Source organism: Equus caballus, chromosome 9, assembly GCF_041296265.1.
Source record: "Equus caballus isolate H_3958 breed thoroughbred chromosome 9, TB-T2T, whole genome shotgun sequence".
Taxonomy (NCBI): Eukaryota; Metazoa; Chordata; class Mammalia; order Perissodactyla; family Equidae; genus Equus; species Equus caballus.
This window is the reverse complement of record NC_091692.1, coordinates 91,122,465-91,142,204: the sequence shown is the minus strand read 5'-3', so window position 1 is coordinate 91,142,204 and position 19,740 is coordinate 91,122,465. Positions and strand designations below refer to the sequence as shown.

General features: G+C 40.2%; 1 protein-coding gene across 10 annotated transcripts in view; it reads right to left on the bottom strand.

The window, feature by feature from the left end:
• Positions 1-19,740, bottom strand: part of KHDRBS3 (KH RNA binding domain containing, signal transduction associated 3) — a 189,864-nt gene that overhangs the window by 47,291 nt on the left and 122,833 nt on the right. For all 10 annotated transcript variants that reach the window (XM_014728096.3, XM_070221863.1, XM_001499530.7 and 7 more), the window contains exon 7: positions 1,241-1,323. In XM_014728096.3, the coding sequence (XP_014583582.2) occupies positions 1,241-1,323 (83 nt within the window). The remainder of the gene's footprint in view (positions 1-1,240; positions 1,324-19,740) is intronic.

Here is a 19,740-nt window from a genome sequence, read left to right as displayed (position 1 = left end):
AGTTCCATCACCTATAAAATAGAGGTACATTCACTCTTGCAGCTGCCGTTCATATGAAAGGAAGCATGTGAGTTAAGGATTACGCTCCATGTGAGATTTTTGGCGAATTAGTTAACGTTATGCTCTGTGATCCTTTTCTTCATCTATATGACGGGAACAGCATCACAAACTTCATAAAGTCGCTGGAACACTTCAATGAGATACTGTATGTAAACTCTTGTCTAGAATCCGCTAATGCCCGTCACCCTGGGGGCGTCTAACACCCTCAAGGATCCAAACGACCCACAGGCTTCCACTGAAAAAGACCACTTGAGGGTCAAAGTTGGAAGGTCACTTAATTGTTACAAGCTATATAACAAAAAAAATTCGGCATGAACAAAAAGAAAAAACCATTGTATATCCCTGTCAACCCCACTAGCAGAGTTAACAAATAAGAGGACCCATCTGTTCAAAGCCTGCCCGGCACCGGGTGAGTTCAAAAATTAATGTACGTTTTATCAAAATAACCACATCCACATGTTTTTATGCTTCTTAAAGCCAATATGTTTTGTGTAAATCTATCTTTGTGCTCCACTTAGAATTTTAAACATCAAGCGAGAGGTTTCCAGGCATTTAGGAAAACACTCTGAATAGAATAAACACTGATTTCAGATATCGGTGAACATCAAGGTGCATTATTAGAAGAGGTGACAGTGAAGCTGTTTTGCCTCTCGCAACACTTACTTCTCGGTAAATACTTCTTTAGGAAATGAATTGGAACTAACATATCCACAAATAGAAATTTGAAGTTGTAGAAAACAGGAACTCTGCTGCTAAGAAAATGGAAATGTTCTATGACTATGAAACAAAACTTGTGGCACTTTCTTCCCCAGGCACTTGACAACGTGGGATATTTACGTATTTCTGATGCGATTTGCAGCCTCAGGACTTGAATAGCCAGAGACTTTGTAGACACTGTTCCTCCTCAGAACATATTGAACACTTAAGTCAAATTTTTAGAGGAAATAAAATTTCAATTCTTATTTCCCAAGTTTCATTGCTTTAACACTAAAGTAAATTTGGGAGGAGTAATACACACTAGTTGGTAAGACAGATAGTGCTTCTCCAATGAAAACAAACAAAAGACAAAGCAGACCAAGTCAAATTACCCTCACAGGCCGATCAGCAACCTTTCTCAGTCTATAAACGTGGAAGGCACAAGTGTCTGTTATGCGGTCTGCTTATGAAGATTGACTCTTACCTTTGGACTGGGGTGCTATAGCTGTTATCATAGGAATCATAACTCTGTTCATCATAAGCAGTGCCATATCCATCATCATAGTCCTAAAATACAACAGGAGAAGTACAAAAAAGTTCAGAGAAGTTTCTGGAAAGAAAGAAGCATTCTGCTTTTAGTGAATCATTATTAATTCAGCTAGCATTTAACTGTATATCTAATCATAGTGTAAAGAAAAATATGAGTGACGTAAGTGAAAACGATGAAGTAAGAACCTTCAAAAATTGTCTCTAAAAAAGCAAAGAGAAACTGGCAAAAATGGTCAGAATCAACATTTTCACAACTCTGGAAATTAACCAAAGGATTGCAGAAATCTAGGGAGCACTTGCTTTTTTTAAAAAATTGGGTGAATCTTGGTATGAACAATGAGTTTGTGCTGCTTTAATTTGTCCTGTTCCCACCTGCCACCCCAGCTCTGCAGGGCTCCTGACAACCAGGGGCTGCAATAATGGGGGAAGCAGCAGCTGAATGAGGGGAGCAGAGCAGGTGGAGAGCTTTCAAAACCCCACTGCAGAGGACTGTCTCATTTGTATTCACTTATTCTATTTATTTGTAATAATAAATTTTATTTGTATTTACTAATAAATAGTAATTATTTATTATTTGATTGTATTTATTTATACCTGACTTGGAGCTCATCCAGTACAAAGAGCCTTTTCCCTGGGGGTATTTGAAGAACGTAATTAGAGGGAATTGTTTAAGATTTCAGCTGTCTGAGGTGGAAGAGAAAAACTGGAACAAACAATGGGGCATTCAATAAGCTTCCAAGGAGAAGTAGGGGAACGAGATGTCCATGTGGGCTTTGGAAAGCTCTGACATATTCCTGGGATCTCGAAGGCTACGTGCATGCACAGTGCCACATACACGCCCAGGAAAGACCTGACAAGGCCCTAAGCTCTCTCCTTCTGCTGACCTTGAAGTTCAGCACAGGAAAACCAAATCCTCCCTGGGGAGGGAGGAGAATTTGATTTCCACAGTTGACACATTATACTAAACATCCAGTTTTAAACAAAAAATTAGGCAACATGCAAATAAACATGAAAGTATGGTCCATATACAAGAAAAAAGTAATAGAAACTGTCCCTCAGGAAGCTGAGACATTGGACTTAACAGATAAAGATTTTAAATCAGTTATTTGAAATATATTCAAGGAATGGAAGAGTACTCTGCATCTAAAGAACTAAAGAAAAGTTTAAGAACAATGCCTCACCAAATAGAGAATATAGATACAGAACACAATAAAAAAGAATCCAAAGAAGTTCTTGAGTTACAAAGTATAACAAATGAAATGAAAAATTCACTAGAGGTTCAACATCAGATATGACTAGGCAGAAGAAACAATCAGTGAACTTGAAGACAGATCAATTGAGATTATCCAGTCTAAGGAAGGAAAAAAAAAAAAAGAATGAAGCAAAATGAACAGGGTCTGAGAGACCTGTGGGACACCAACAAACCTGAACATATGCATAATGAGATGCTCAGGAAGAAAAGAGAAAGGACCAGAAAGATTATTTGGAGAAATAATGGTTAAAAACTTCCCAAATTTGATGAAAAACTTTACAAATCCAAGAAGGTCAACAAATTCCAAGTAGGATAAATTCAAAGAGACCCACATCTAGATACATCACAGTCAAAATGTTAAAGACAAAGGCAAAGAGAGAATCTTAAAGCAACAAGAGAGAAGTGCTCATCAAGTGCAGGAGATCATCAATAAGATCACACATTGATCTCTTAAGAGAAATTGTGGAGGCCAGAAGACAATGGGATTCCACATTCCATGTACTAAAACAAAAAGAGTGTTAACTAAGAATTCTACATCCAGCAAAACAGTCCTTCAAAGACGGAAAAATTAAGGGGCTGGCCCTGTGGCCATGTGGTTAAAGTTCCACGAACTCTGCTTCAGCAGCCCAGGTTCACGGGTTCAGATCCCAGGCACAGACCTACTCCACTCATTAGTTATGCTGTGGAGACATCCCACACACAAAATAGAGGAAGACTGGCACAGATGTTAGCCGAGGGCTGAAATCCCTCAAGCAAAAAAACTGGAAGATTGCCAATGAAAGTTAGCTCAGGGTCAATTTTTCTCACCAAAAAAAAAAAAAAAAAAAAAAAAAGGAAAAATTAAGATATTCCCAGGTAAACAAAAACTGAGAGAATTCATCACTAGCAGCTATGCTCTACAGGAAATACTAAAAGAAGTCCTACAGGTAAAGTAAAGGTCATTAGACAGTAATCTGAATTCACATGAACAAGTAAAGAACATTAGTACAGGTAACTACTTAGAGAAAGATAAAAGACAGTACGTAAATGTATTTTTTGTTGTAACTCTTCTTTCTCCTATTTGACTTAAAAGATAACTGCATGAAGAAATACCACAAATCTGTGTTGTTAGGCACACAATGTATAAAGCTGTAATTTGTATGACAATAACAACACAAAGGTGGGAGAGTGAGAATGGAGCTACAGAGGAGCAGATTTTTTGGTGTACTGTTAAAATTAAGTTGATATAAATCTACAAAAGACTGATATAAGATGTAAATTGCAATCTCCAGAGGAGGCAAAGAAAATATTTTAAAAAATTAAAACAGTAGGAAAAGAAACGACAATGGAATTAAAGTGGGGTAGTAAAAGATAATCTATTTCACATAAAAGGAGGTAGTAAAGTGCAAAAAAGACATAAGACATATAGAAAATAAAAGGAAACTGGCAGTTGTAAATCCTACCTTAATAGTAATTACACTAAATGTAAACGGATTAAATGCACAAATTAAAAGGCAGAAAAGGGCATCAAGTTAAAAAATATGATACACTCACTTGCTGTCTGTGAGAGACACACTTTAGATTCAAAGATAAAAGTACACTGACAGAAAAAGGACGGAAGAGAGTATACCATGGAAATACTAAGCAAAAGAGAATTACCATAGCTGTACAGTCACGTGTTTTTTAACAACAGGGATATATTCTAAGAAATACGTTGTTAGGTGATTCCATCATTGTGTGAACATCATGGCGTGCACTTACACAAACCTGGAAGGAATAGCCTCCTCACTCCTAGGCTATATGGTACTAATATTATGGGACCATGATCGTACTTGTGGTCTGTCATGACTAAAATGTTGTTATGCAGCTCATGAAAGTACTAATATCAGACAAAATAGACTTTAGGACAAAATATGCTACTAGAGAAAAGGAAGGGCATTTATTTATATTGATAAAAGGGTCAATGTATCAAGAGAATAAAATTATTATAAAAATGTATGCATATATATAAACATTTATAACAACAGACCTCAAAATACATGAAGCTAAAACTGACAGAATTAAAGGGAGAAATTAGACAATTCAACAAAAATAGTTAGGGACTTCAATATCACACTTTCAATAATAAAGAGAACATCTAAAAAAAGATCCAAAAGGAAATAGAAGATTTGAGCAATAATACGAACTAATTACCAGACAGATATCTACAGAATGCTCTATCCAATAAGAGTGGAATACACATTCTTCTCAATTACACATGGAGCATTCTCCAGGACAGACCATACATTTTCCCAATTCAAAATTTACTACAAAGCTAAGTAATCAAAACAGTGAGGTACTGGCAGAGACATACAGGTTAATGAAACAGAATTGAGAGTATAGAAATAAACCCTTACGTTTATGGTCAATTCATTCTCAACAAGGATATCAAGACAATTCAACAGTTGGAATAGTCTTTTCAGCATATTGTGTGGGAACAGCTGGATATCCACAGGCAAGGAATGAAGTTGGACTGTCACTTCACATCACAGGCACAAATTAATGCAAAATGCGTCATACATCTAAATCTACAAGCTAAAATTATAGAACTTTTAGAAGAAAACATAGGTGTAAATCTTGTAATCTTAGTCATTAGTTTCTTAGATATGCCAGCAAAAGCACAAACAACGAACGAAAATATAGATAAAATGAGCTTCATCAATATTAAAAACTTACGCTTCAAAAGACACTAGCAAGAAAGTGAAAATACAATCCACAGGATGGAAGTATTTCTAACTCATATATCTGACAATGGTCTAATGTTCAGAATACACAAAGAACTCTTATAACTCAACAATAAAAAGAAAACCCAAAAAGAGCAAAAGACATCCTCTAGTTCTACTGGGGACAGACTTCAAATTGAGGCCATTCTGCAAATGTGATAACAAGCACACTATGGTTATTTTCAAAGTATTGTGGAATTCAAAAAGGTCCGGAGAAATGATGGAATATAGAATAAGTCAAATCAGATATGTCACTCAAAGACATCTGCATGCATGAAAGTGTGAATCCTACCCCAAAACTGATTTCTAAGTTTCTGAGCTTAGTCAATTACATAGTGACTTCAGATTTACTGGTATTTACTTAATATTTAAATGAGGCTGGAAATAACATCGAAGTATCTTGGAACATTGGTATTACCAATGCCAATCAATGTAATGATTACCACCAGACCTCCTGAAGTAGAGAATGTGGAAAGGATCTGGAGTTAGATGAGCTTCTCCAATTTACTATCAATGATTTTAGGCAGGCTAATTCACTTATCAGAGTCTGTTTTTTTTACTTGTAAAATGGGAATCCTTGTATCTTGAAGGGATGAGAAATCATATATACACACATAGGTATATATTCCAGCCAGACATGCATTAAGACCTTTATAAAAGAGAGCTTGTATTATTAACTATTACAGTGAAGCATTACCTATGCAGACCTCCCTCCTGAATTTCTAACATGATACGACCCATAATGAAGAACATTAACATGCAAGGGTATGAGCCAAATGACTGGTTTTAAAGTAATCACCTTAGTTACTCTCTTTTAAAAAGCATCTATCAAATCTTACATCTCAATTTATTTGACTTAGGAAAACACAAATATCTAAATAGGAAGTGACATCGTAATGCTTTCAATTTTGTAAAACAAATAGTAATATAAAGTGATGGTACTGTCTTTGTAGGAAGTTAGGCTTATACAATATTTACATGTTCACCTTAATTTTTTAAATGTTTTTTCACAAAGCAAGAACTGAATATTTGTTGAAGAGCTATGTGTCCAGTACTCAGGACACACGATAGAATATAAAATGAATACTCAGTAAATAGGGGCAGAAGAAGAAGAAAAGTCAAGAGTACAGTTAGAACACAATGTGCAAGCCATAGTGTTCCTCACAGTAACTATAGGCAGACTGCTAACTTGGCTATGATCTTCCAAGGACCAATGCAAGGAGCAGAAAGCCATCAGACAAGACACAAACAAAAAAAATTGAGAAGAGTTTAGTAATGAGATAAGTAGCGTAATGCAGACATTACCAAGAATTCTGGCAAATTAGTAAATAAAAGAAGCAGGTATTCCTAATGAAAGGAGTAATCTTATTAAAAAAAAAAAAAAAAGAAAAAAACCCTTCCCTCAGCCCCTCCCCTGTGCCCAGCACTCTGCTAGACATCACAGATGGAAAAGGAGCGTCACGGTCTAGGGAGGGCACTGGCACGAAGTGGAGCGGGAGGGATGAGACACAACAACTGAAGAGAACTGCAGTGCCACGTGTCAAATGACGCAGCCAAGGTGTGCATCGAGGTGCCACAGAGCAGCCAGACTGCGCAAGGGAGAGGGAAGGAAGCTTCTCAGAAGCGTTGATGCTAGAACTTAGTTTCAAAGCAGAGAAGAGCAAAAGTAGTTGGGAAAATCCATTAACAATAAAAATTAGGCAGAATGAATAGCAAGTGCAAAACAATGGAGGTATAGACACGAAAACCCTCTCATTCTGGGAATCAAACCGCTTCTTGTTGGCACACAGTAGGATGCAAACGGAAGAGGGGAGAGTAGTGAAACTGAGAAACCCAGATCAGGAACCATCAAGTTAAAGAGCGAAACGATCCACTTTACATTTCAGAAATCTCTCTGGGGCGACAGTTTGTGGGCGTGGAACAGCAAAGGAGATTCCAAACGGCCAGAGTTGCAAACAGATCATCGTACTGTGCAGAGTTCGGCAAAATGCAGAGCCCATGGTTTCTTTAGCAATTTGTTAGTAGCTTGAAAAGAACATGGTTCGCCACGTGAAGAATTCTATTTCTATGCTGATTTGAAGAATCAAGATCGTAAATGATTGGAACTTTCTTAAATAACTAAACTGTTAAGTACTATATTATTTTTCCCTAAAATTACATCATTCAGGGGCCGGCGCAGTGGCGCAGCAGTTAAGTGCGCACATTCCGCTTCTTGGCGGCCCGGGATTCGCCGGTTCGGATCCCGGGTGCGGACATGGCAACGCTTGGCACGCCATGCTGTGGTAGGCATCCCACATATAAAGTGGAGGAAGATGGGCACGGATGTTAGCTCAGGGCCAGCCTTCCTCAGCAAAAAAGAGGAGGACCGGCAGTAGTTACCTCAGGGCTAATCTTCCTCAAAAATAAATAAATTAATTAATTAATTAATTAAATAAAATTACATCATTCATTCCTTATTCAATTACTCTGTCAGATATTATAAAGCTGGTGATTTACTTGAATTTTCAAATTATTTAGGTCATTGAATTACTGACTTCCATATGTACACTGAAGATCTTAAAAGATTCAATTTACAGTTCTCACGGGGTTCCCTTCCTGATGACTTCACAGCTGGATTTGGCCATGGGGGTGCACCCCCTCCCGTTACAAGTATGCTTTGTTCAATGCACAATGCTTGAACAATAGGAAAGCAGAAAGAAGGTCTGGACAGGAGAAAAGGCGGAGCAGCTGAGCGTGACCGCAGGTAAATGCATGTGGCTCTAGGAGGGCGTGGAGGGCATTCTGGTTGATCATCTGCTCTTTTATTGCAAGGTAGGAGAGGAGGGCAACGGCTGAGAACAACAGAGTAGGTTAGCCAGTAAAGGGCTGGAGCAAAGGTTACAAGGAGGAAGGGTGGATGCTGGTGGAGCTGGCTAAGAGCGGCTGAGCAGGAGGCTTTTGGTCTGAGGACTGGGGCATCGGAGCTGCAGCAGCCGCCTCCTTTTTCCTAATGCTCCTATCCTCCAGTCTTCCCAACTACTGGTCGCTTGTTTTTCTTATTTATATAATTTAATTTTACGAAATTCCTCTTTAAATTTTTCCGAGGCTAGAGTGGGAATTTTAAAAGAACAGTCGATACAGTATTTGTTACAAGTTAATACACAATTGAGTAGAATCATAAATGTGGTATGGAAGAGGATGTTCCAGATTTAGTTCAGTCACACAGCGAAGCTTAGAGTCCACTCTTTAAACGTGTGCAAGAACCTGGGATGTGGACTCACCGCTTCTCGGATAGCAGTGCTCAGGTATGTCCAATGATTTTCTTTACACTTGAAATTGTTGCATAATTTCTCACTTTTCCGTATTTTCTCCTAGAGAACACTCCTTTGTGACATGGCCCCAGTCTACGTCAGCCTCATTTTTGCTATGTGCCCTGTGCTTCAAATGCAGTAATTACGTCCAGTTCACGTGCTGTTCCCTCTAAGTTTCTGTGCCTACTGACTTTTTCAATATAAAACTCAACTGAGTCTCCTCTTCTGTCATATCTTCTCAGTCCCACAAAACCAGAGTGTGTCACACCTGTGTTATGCCCCAAAGGACCCGAGGCACATACTTCTCTCACTGTGTGGAAGTGACTGGCTTTTGGCCTCACCCACCGCAATGAACACGGATTGTGTCTTGGCTCCTCTTTCACACAGAGGACTAACCACACCTGGAACTTCATGAGGACGACTCATAAAAGGTCACTAGGTGGCTGGATTGCCTGCCCCGGGAGGAAGAGGACGTCCCTCTCCCACTTAGTTCTCTCACCTGCCCCGAGCTCGCCGACGTGTCTCCAGAGCCATTCCTCAGATGACCCAACTGGGTCCCAAGTGAGGAGACCGCGCATATACCCTACTAAGCAACCTACTTTATCTCCTCTGGAAGAAGTTTAACAGAGCTCCCTTAAGCTGTTAAAAGGCACTGCAAAGACCTTCTATTCCTTTCCTTGCACTTTTAAAACAGGGCCCTGCACCTGTGAGTGAGACACTCCTGGAGATACACATCTCATGAAATGCCAAGAATCATTAGTCTACACAAACCTCTGAACGCACTTTTGTCTGGGCAGAGTCAATGTGCCCCGCTTTACTACCCCACTATCATTCCACCCGGCCAGTAAATCTTTAATTTGATCTCCTAAATCTCTCTCATACCCAGCCGTCCTCTACATTCCCAATGTGACTGTGTCAGAATTCACAACTTCTCCACTCAATTAGTACAATATTCTAACTCATCTCCCTGGCTTCCCAGTGCTTGCTCATCTAAACCTTCCTCCAGAACTATCTACTAAAATGCCAATTTGCACTTGCTGCTTCCCTGCTTAATCTCCATTCCCCTTTCCTAGGTCCTGGAAGAGAAGGAAGGAATTCCTAAGCCTCTCGTAGTCTTGCCCTTCGCAGCTGGTCCCTCTGACATCATCTTTTATGTCTTCCATCAGGAGACCTTAGGCTAAATTATTGCTCCCTTGTTTGTGCTTCCATAATAACTGATAACTTGCATATACACCATGTCTGTAATCATTTCTCTGCCTCCTTTCTCTCCCACTAGTCAGTGAGGGTAAGGCCCAGGCCTTGCTCTGTATTTTCAATGTCTGGCACCTGGGAGGCATGCAGTTACATTTGTTGAATGAATAAATCAAGAAAAGAAGTAATTAAAGACCACGTGGCAGGAAATATAGCAATAGCCTCTTTAAATGCAAATCGAGGAGCTATGGTGGAGTAAATGCAATATTTATTAAAATATTATAAATTTGATAATGAGACCTCACCTAAATTCTTTTCTGTCAAACACTCTCTTATGTTCCCTGCTCTCAGCAAAAAATCCCTCTAAAACTCTGTATTCTATTTCTGAAAGTCAGAACAAAATTATTAAAAATAGTGAACAAACATGGACAAGAAATAAATGTATATGAATATACATTGTAGCTTCATTAAAAGAGACTTGCTTATTCATCAAGCTCCACTTCTGAGTTTTTATCTTCAATAAGGAAACGTGTAAATGGAATTTAACTGATGGTGACCTGGACACTTGCAGACGCCAGGCCTACCTCTAGTAAGGGGACACGTTCTAACACAGGTGGAGATTCTCATCTGCCATTCCAGACCGATAAAACTTCACCGACAGCTGACCACAGACCAAAGAAATCCTGCTTTGAAAAGAAGAGATTTTCTGGGATAAAAGACATAGCATGACCTATTTAATTCTATTTCTGTCACAACCAAAATCAAGCATAACATTTAAAGTGGGGAAAATAATTTTAAACAGACAGAGAGTTTATAAAAGACAGTGATTTTAAAAATAATGTTTCAGTTTTGAGTCCTTTTAAAAGGAGACAATTATGCTATATAACACCTCACTTTAATTAGGGTGCTATCTGGTCATTTCAAAATGGAAAAAGTTTCATATATCACACAGTGCTAAATCTAGTCTTATGATGATTGATTTGAGTTTATAAAATCGGATTAGCTAAAAACAGTCTTTTGAGAAGTTCACTTTTGCTGGGGGACTCTGAGTAGTAACATCCTTGTTGGGTATCACCAACGACCATGAACATATGACATAACCAAGTCATTTCATAATTAAACACAAGTCATAATATTAATAATAATGCTAAATAAGAATCTTTCACATAACCAGTTAAATAAAATCACTAACACAACAATCAAATCACATCCCCAGGTGTTTATGTTATGGCTGTGAGGAATACAGTATGCAGCTTCTAGACCCACACAACTTCTCCATGTCAGCCTTCGGAGTCGATGACTGTGTTCGAATTCCAGGTCTGCCTCTTATTAGCTGTGTGGCTTTGGGGAAATCACCTAACCTCACGGAAGCTTGACTTTATAATTAGCCGAATGGGAATCATAATCCATGTCCTGGCTATTTCCAATGGCTGTGGGAGGATTAACCAAAAAATATATTTGAAAGCTGTTTGGCACAGTTCTTGCCCAATAAAGGTAGTTTCATTTTACTGAAGATCTATTCCCTTTAACATTCTCAAGCTATTAGCCCAGAGAAACATCAGAGCTATCCAGGTATTTCTCTTTTGTAGAAAGTGATAAATTCTTAAAACTTTGTCTACACTGCAATGCCTGCATTTCCATTCTGCAAATGCTAGTATTAACCATTGTGGTTTTTAGATAGAGAAATGGCTGACCAAGATTAGCTGTGATTTTACCCATATCTGAACAGAGCTTTTAAAAATACTTCTATGTCAATTATTCGTAAATGTCTTCTCTTCTCTCAGTTCATATCTGAGAAAGAAATAGATTTGTTTGGATTTGACAAGGTGTTCAAAATAATACAATAAAGGAAAATGAAATAACAAAGAAGTTAACCCAGAAATCAGACAAACAAGGGAAGGGAAAACTGTAAATGGAAAATTAAAGAAAACAGAAATAAAAAAGAAATCCCACAAACATGGGAAAAAAGGGAATAACTAAATCTTACTAAGCCCACGCTAGGTACTATACCATGCTAAAGATTTTCACATCAATTTTCCCATCTTCTCTGGGAGGTAGACGTTGTTGAACGCCTTCTATGTGTCAGGTGCTGTTCTAAGCACAGGGGACAGAGTGTTGAGCAAACAAAACAGAACAAACACTGTTGTCCTCATGGGGCTCACACTCCAGTGGGGAGGCAGACACAAAAAAACAACCAGCACATACACAGCACGTCACAGAGTGAGAGCGTGGGCGAGGCTGAGCACTTGGGGTGGCCAAGGGAGTGGCTACAGAAGAGATTTTGCATACAAATGTGAAAGACTTGAGTGGGCTGGTTACGCAGTCTTCCTGGTGGGAGGTGGGTGTATTTCAGGCAGAATAAACAGCAAGTGGGAAGGTCATAAGGTGCAGAGGGCAAAGGGAGTGAGCCAGGCAGAGAATACAGCAGCCAGATGACCTGGGGCCTTTGGGGCCTGAAGTGAGAGGTAGCCCCTGGAAGCTCCTGGGCCCCATGTGACTTTCTGCTTCAATGATCTCAGTTCCAGTATACTATTTCTTCCTTTATCTGCATCTAATGTGCTACTAAAACATTTATTTAGTTTTTTAAATATTTTTCAGTTCTAGAATGTCTATGTTTTCTGTATTTTCCAGTTCTCTGCTTAAATCATCAATCTTTCTTTTAATTCCTCGATTATAATGAGCATAGTTATTTTAAAGTTTGTGTCTGACACCTGAATCTACTGGGTTGGTTTCTACTGTTTCCTTAGTTTTTTATTATGGTACCTCTTGCACGCTTGTAAACTTTTGACTGAGTACTTGCAACTATAGATAAAAAATTACAGAAATAATTAAAGGCCTACGCTGTTCTATTTCTCCAGAGAGAATGCATATTTGCTTTTGGTGGGAGGATAGGAGACTTAGCAGCTCCGGCTTAACGTTAGTTCCACAAAGGACTGGAAGAGGAGAAAGCCTTCCTCTGGAGCACAGCTTCTCTGGGATCTATCAGCTCCCTTGACCCGAATTTGGAGGGAGGGGCTTAAACTCCAACTTTTCTTTTTTTTTAACCTTCCCAATCTCTGCATTTCTGTTAAGGCTCAATTCAGCTTCTCAGCTAACTTTTCAGGAATTGGTAGAAGCCCTCACAGCCTTTCTCATCCAGGGTTCCACCAGAGAATGAAGCGCGATGGCCTAAGGCAGCCTCTGTATGCAAGATGACCTCACTTCTCTCCTGTGCAGCTAGAACAGCAGTGGCTTTGCACCGTCCTTGGGATGGTTAAGGAAAGCATCACTCCAACCACTCCCACATCCTGCGAGTCAGATAAGGAAGCCCAGTTGGAAAGGCTGCCCCATGGGCTTCATCTGCCTTGTTTACTACGGTGTCCCCAGCGCCTGGCATGAATCTGCATTCAATAAATACTCTCTGAACAAATGAATGACGGTAATGGATTTATACTGGTTCCCTTCCTTGAGAAGAATGACCTCCATCTGAAAGATGACTGGCCACAAGAGTTGTGCGTAGTATCTCCAGTGCCACCATGAAAGAGAAAGGGCTTCTGGCTCGCCAAAATGCACACCTAATTCACACTGCAGAGGTTTCCTACAACAAATGTATAGCCACCAGACTGTCCGAGTTCACAGCAACAGCACTAAGATTACTCCTTGCTCAGCTTTTAGACTCACCCAGAAACTGTCAGATTATCACCTGGTCTAATAGCAGACCTCCTTGAAGGAAGATGTTCGGCTCTGTTATAAACGAGAGTATCTGGTCTGTCTAGTACAACGTTCTTAATACACAAAATGATCATATTTTTAAACTTTTTAATCAAGCATAAAATTAGTGATAAAAAGGTACAAATCCTAAGTTCACAGCTTAGTGAGTTTTCACCAAGTAAGCACAACTATGTGACCAGCACCCAGATTAAGAAACGGAAGATCCACCGGCCCCCAGAAGCTCCCTTTGTGCCCATCCTCAGTTACTGCCTCCCCGCAACAGTAACTACTACCCTGACTTTCAACACCACTCATGAGGGTTACTTGGCTTTAAGCTTTACAGAAATAGAATCAGAGTAGCGACCACTTTGTGGCAGGTTCCTTCCCTCAGCACTGTATGTGTGAGATTCGTCCATGTTGTTGGATGTGGCAACAGTTGGTTCCTTTTCGCAGCTTGAAGAAATTGGTCCATAAGATTACACTACAACTTGCTCATCCACTCTAGTGTTGACATAGACTTGGCTTCTTCCTGGTTTTGCCTGCACGCTCTTACACCAGTCTTTGGTGCACCTACGCGTGCATCTCTACTGAGTAGTTCCTGGCAGCAGAAGTGCTGGATGGCGGGGATGCACGTGTTCGGCTTTAACAGGTGGTGCCAAACTTTTTTCAAGTAGTTGCACCAACTTACATTCCCACAGGAGCAGATGAGAATTCCTGCTGCCCCTCATTCTAGCTAACACTTGAAATTATCTTTTTAATTTTAATCATTTTGGTGGATGTGAATACTATTGGATATCATGATTTTCATATATTAATGTCTGGGACACAGTTAGCAAGAGTCTTCCCTGAAAGACAGCACTACATTGGTAAACAGAAGAATTAGATTTCTGACCCAACAATAAAAACACTTACACACCACTTTTTACGTGCCAGGCAATATTTTAAGTACTTATCATACATTAATTTATCTAACCTTCATAGCGACCCCATGAGATAAGCACTAATATTTCCATTTGCAGATTAGGAACTGGGACACACAGCAATTAAAGGCACAGCAAGGATTTGAACCTAGTCAGTTTGGCTCCCAACCTTGCTTTTAACCACTGTGATACACTGCCTGTTCATTAAAACTGAAAGTCAGACTCTGCACCAGAATGAACTTCCCAGGATAACGCCACACTATGAGGACACGTCTGGATGGCCAGCTGGTCTTCCACTCGCATTGCCCAACACGACAATGTGGCTTTATTTTAAACTGCTTTAATCCTGAAGTATCTTCCAAGATTCCACGTTCTGTTATGTACCTCACACTATTCTACCTGTAAAGAGACTGAATGGAATAACAATAAAAGTATAAAGATGCTAATAAACCTCATCAATCCTATGCTTCTCTTCCAGCTGTTCCTGCACACAGCAACGCCCCCCAAGTGTCCAGGCCTCTGGAGGCCGTGCTGCGTCTTCACAGAAAGCCCTCAGCCCTTCCCTCCTGAGTGGTACTAGTGTCCGTTCCTGCTTGGTTCAAACACTGACTCCTCTAGAAAGTCCTTCCACACTCCATCAAGCAGTTAATCTTCCCTCTTTGGTCCTTCCTAAGTATCATATTCATAAGTCAATTACAGGTGTTCTTATCCTGAATAGTAACTGTGCTTTGTTTCCGTATCAGGAAATCGAACATCAATTACTTACTATATGCTGGGCCCTGTGGAAAAAGGGCATGGCCCTGTCCTCAATAACTTAGAATGTGACGGGAAACAGTAAGACAAAAGGAGTGATCACACCGCTCTAATTACCCTAAATAGGATGCACACACACGGATCCAAATAATAGAGAATGACCCCTGAGATAGACGGCATTGCGGGAGATTCAAAGGGAGGGTGCTAACTGTGTTCCTTCCTAGACCCTGATCTACTGGAGGGCAAGGAGCGAGTGCTATGGCTGCTGTTAACTGCTGGGGAGAACGATAAGACTAAGATGGCAGGTTCTTGTAGGAACTCCACTGTAACAGAGGACTACCTGGCGATTCTCAGATTCCCCTCCCTGCCTCAGCCCTAATTCGCCTGAGGGATATGACACATGTCACATTAGCTCAAATACAACCACCATCACTCAGCTAACTGGATGGGCAAGCCCAATTACGGAGGCAAATTTTGCCTTCCATGCCTTAGTGACACTGTCATTTCAGAGTCCTCTAGTCCCTAAATAAAGCATTTTTTGGGTTGTTTTGTTTAATGTAAGGAGGAAAAAACCCTTCCATATTTATAAATTTAAAATCTGAAATTATTTCCTAAAGGTTTACGTTTCTGAAGTAGGTCAACCTTTCAAGCAATTTAGGAAAAAGGTGAATTTGTGACGCTCCTGATAGACACGTCAAGTAAACTGCATGCTGGCCTTATTCTTGCTTCTGGTAAAATGGATATAAAAAATTATAGAACTTTCATCTTTTTATCTAAAATAAAAAGGTGTCCCTAGGCTTTTCAATTCACATTTAAAATGCATTTTCATAAATAACCTTTTCACAATCTGTACTCTGTTTTAATTAAATGTCTCACTATGGAAAACAAGATAATTGAAGCAGTTTAGACATTAGTTAACTGTCAAAAAATTATGACAGTAGTCACTGCACTGGGAAAAATGTGCCATTAGTACAGCTCTCATCTGTACTAAAATCCCCAACCTAGCCATATAACTAAAACTTCAGGTGAGTTCTCAAAAGAATGAGAAAAAGCATGACTTCACTGAGTCTTTAAACAAAAGCTACATTAAAGAATTACACGTACATTTAAAAAATATATGTGGTTTTCCCTAAAGTCTTCTCTGATGTTCCTAGCAGTCAAAATTTCAGAAGAGTTTATTCTTACAGCGAAAGAGGAAGTGGTGGTCCCTGCATTGCCGGGTTACAGGTGAGGATACTGTTTATGGCCATACCAGTGTGCTTCTAAAGACAAGAGCCACCTCCTATAGCTTTAAGGAGCCACGATGCTCGAAAACAGGCAGAAAAGGCGTGTCTGCTGGCCGAACACAAGGTTTCGATTTCTGCTCCCATTCAAAACTCTCTTTTCTGACTCTTGAAGCCTGGATTAAGTTAACCCATGCAGAAGTTCTATGAGGAAATACCCCACAGAGTTACGCAAGGACTGGTAAAACCAATTGCTCCTTAATCGTGCACCAATTGCTCTTTTGTAGAGCCAGCTTGATGGTCTGAAGTGATGAATAATTTTTCCCACTCATTTGTCAGTTTCTCTGTTTGCAAACACAGAGTTTTAATTTCAAATTAGAAGACACGTACTTGTCCAGGCAGCACTGGGTCTTGGCCAAGGGCCTGGGCTCTGGAGCAGACACCAGGCTCTGCCCTAACTACTTCTGTGACTGGGAGGAAAGGATGCACTTCATGGTGGGGTCTGAAGGATCTAAAAGATCCATGGACAGAGCTGAGAAGAGTGCTCATGAGGAAGTAAGGGCACATGAGTTTCATTACTTACCAGAAGCGTGATTGGGGAAAAGTTCGTTATCCTAAACGGTCTGGAGACTACAACATGTAGTTCACAGGGCGGAAGTGAGGGTTGAGTAAGATAATCTAGGATAAGCGCCCAGCACACTAATACACTGCACAACATAAACATCCAATAAGCGGCAGCTGTTATTTCTTCTATTAACTTTAAAAAGTTGAAGAACATATCATTTTTCAGTGATTACAGAATCACAACATTGGAAGAGAGCAACAAGAGTAGACCGTTGGACAGTTTCATGACGGTTTCCAACGAAACCATCTGCGTCAGGAAGTGTCCTTGCAAATATGTAACAAAGCAATAACTTCTGACCTTAAGACTGAGGTTGATGAGTTTACAAAGAAGCATCTAGAAAACTCAGGCTCTTCAGTAGTTAGTAAGGCAGACCTGGTGAGTGCTTCAGTTTGGAAAAAACGTCCCTGGCTAGGGATGTCTGGATATTCAATGAGGACTCTTGCTCTGGTTCTTGTACTCTTTCCTCACTTATTTTCTCGTTTCTTCAAGCCCATAACATTACACAAGTCAGAATGTTGGTGATAATGCTTTAGACCAGTGGTTCGAGAATCTGGGATCCACCCTCAGTGCACGTACTTTTCATCCGCGTGGGTCACTGGAAGGCACACCCGTCTTTGGATAGTACGGGTTGGGTTATTTTCTTCATCTGTGGCTTAGTGACCATTATTCCTCCTCTGCAGATGAGGACCCCCATGACAGTGCTGTGGTGAGGCCTGGATGCAACAGTGCAAGGGAAAGTGCAGCAGTACATGGTGCTCTGCCATACATCAAGGTCCCCTGTGCGACATTCGAACATATGGATGCCCGGCCCCCATCCCTACAGATTCTGACAGAGAGGCCAGAGGGAAAAGCACCTGGGTGCTACAGTCAGAAGTACTTGGCTCTGCTACTTCACACTGTCCCACAGCCTCGAGGAGCCGCCCCCTCCTCATTTAAAGACACGCACCTGAGGCAGAGCGCATGCTCCCATGAAAGCCCTTCAGCACCCGGCTGACCCCGTCTCTCTCAAGGCAGGACCACCGCACCACATGGGCTGCTGAGAGGGTAACTTCAGTCTGTTCAGTGAACACCTTATAGCTGGATAATCAGAGCATATCAAGTCCCTGAGAGGGCTTTCAGACTCTGAGGAACTTGTGCGACTTCATCTAGAATGCCCCCATACCCATCTTTAAAGGGGATTAACCCATTGGCCCAGCCTCCAAAGTGTGAATGATTTCACAACACAAAGACACCAAGGATATTAGTGAATGGCAAATACTTCCTATGACTAGACGGCTGACGTAGTCGTAATTAAACGAGTTAGAAAATAACATGATTAAAATTTCTAGGACAATTTTAGCTTATACATCTTGAGTGGTCAGTCTGCATTTGAAAAAAGAATCTCATTTCAAAACATTTTTCAAAACTTGTGCTTTAGAATTCAAAACACTCATAGCTGCTCACACTGTTAGTTTGTTTCTCTCCTTAAAATGTCTGCCTCATTTATTCTGTAACTTTCCTGTCAGTATCAATATTTCTACTTGATGAAAATACAGTTTCTTATTAGAAAAACCATCTTTAGGGTGATAGTGGAAACTAAGTTTCAGAAAATTCTCAATTATAGAATTTTCAAGTTGGAAAAGATGTTTGGAGAATATCTGGTCTAACCTGCTGATTTGTTATGTAAAGTACTATCTGCATTTTGCTGAGGAAGAAACTAAAAAGTTTAAATAATTGACCTAAGAAAGAAACAGGGGGCTGGCCCTATGGTGTAGCGGTTAAGTTCAGCACACTTGCTTCCAAGGCCTGGGTTCATGTGTTTGGATGCCGGGCGCAGACCTACACCACTTGTCAGCCATGCTGTGGTGGTGACCAACATATAAAATAGAGGAAGATTGGCACAGATGTTAGCTGAGGACCAATCTTCCTCAACAAAAAAAAGAGAAAGAAATAGATGCTGATACTGACAAGCGGGATTAGAAACCAAGTATTTTATCTCTCAGAATAATATTCTTTTCATTAAATTGCATTGTCTTTCCTATTTATTAGTTCACTAAATGAGCCATGTTATGTTTGCTAAAATTTGCTAAAGATACTTAATTTCACTTCACTATGTTTCAACAGTGCACATGACACACAGAATGACGGAATTAGTTGGCATTAATAAAGGCCATCCTCCACATGTTTACTTCTATCTCCAAAATGTCAGCCCCTATGATAGGCTTTGGGAAAACTAAAAGTAAAAAAAAAAGAAAGAAAAAGAAAGAAAAAGACATAATTCCTGTCCTAAAGAAATCCACAGTCTACTGGGGCCAAAGACAATTAAGCAGACAGAGCAGTCGACGCAGAGTGTACCAAAGATGCTACTGACCATGCCTGATGAGAGCCAGGAAGGCCCCACAACCCCAGAACAGGAACAAGAGTCGGCACAAACAAAACAGGAAAAGGCCTTCCGAGAGAAGCAACAGTACGTGAGCAGCAACGCAGGGTTCGGGTCCCTGGTACGTTTAAGGAACTGTGCTAGGTATTGATGGAAACAAAATGATAATGTGGAGAGCAGAGGGTTATAAGTCAGACAGAAGGACAGACAAGAAAGGCTTCAGACGTCACTTAGAAGAATCTCAGCCTTCTCCTGAAGAGACTGAGATCCTTCTAAAGTTCTAAACTAGTTCTGACGATCTAGGGCAAGGGGGCGGTAGCATTATCAGACTTCAGATACTAGAAAGTACACCAGAAGTGGTATGAAGTACTCATTATTTAAGAGAAGGGCT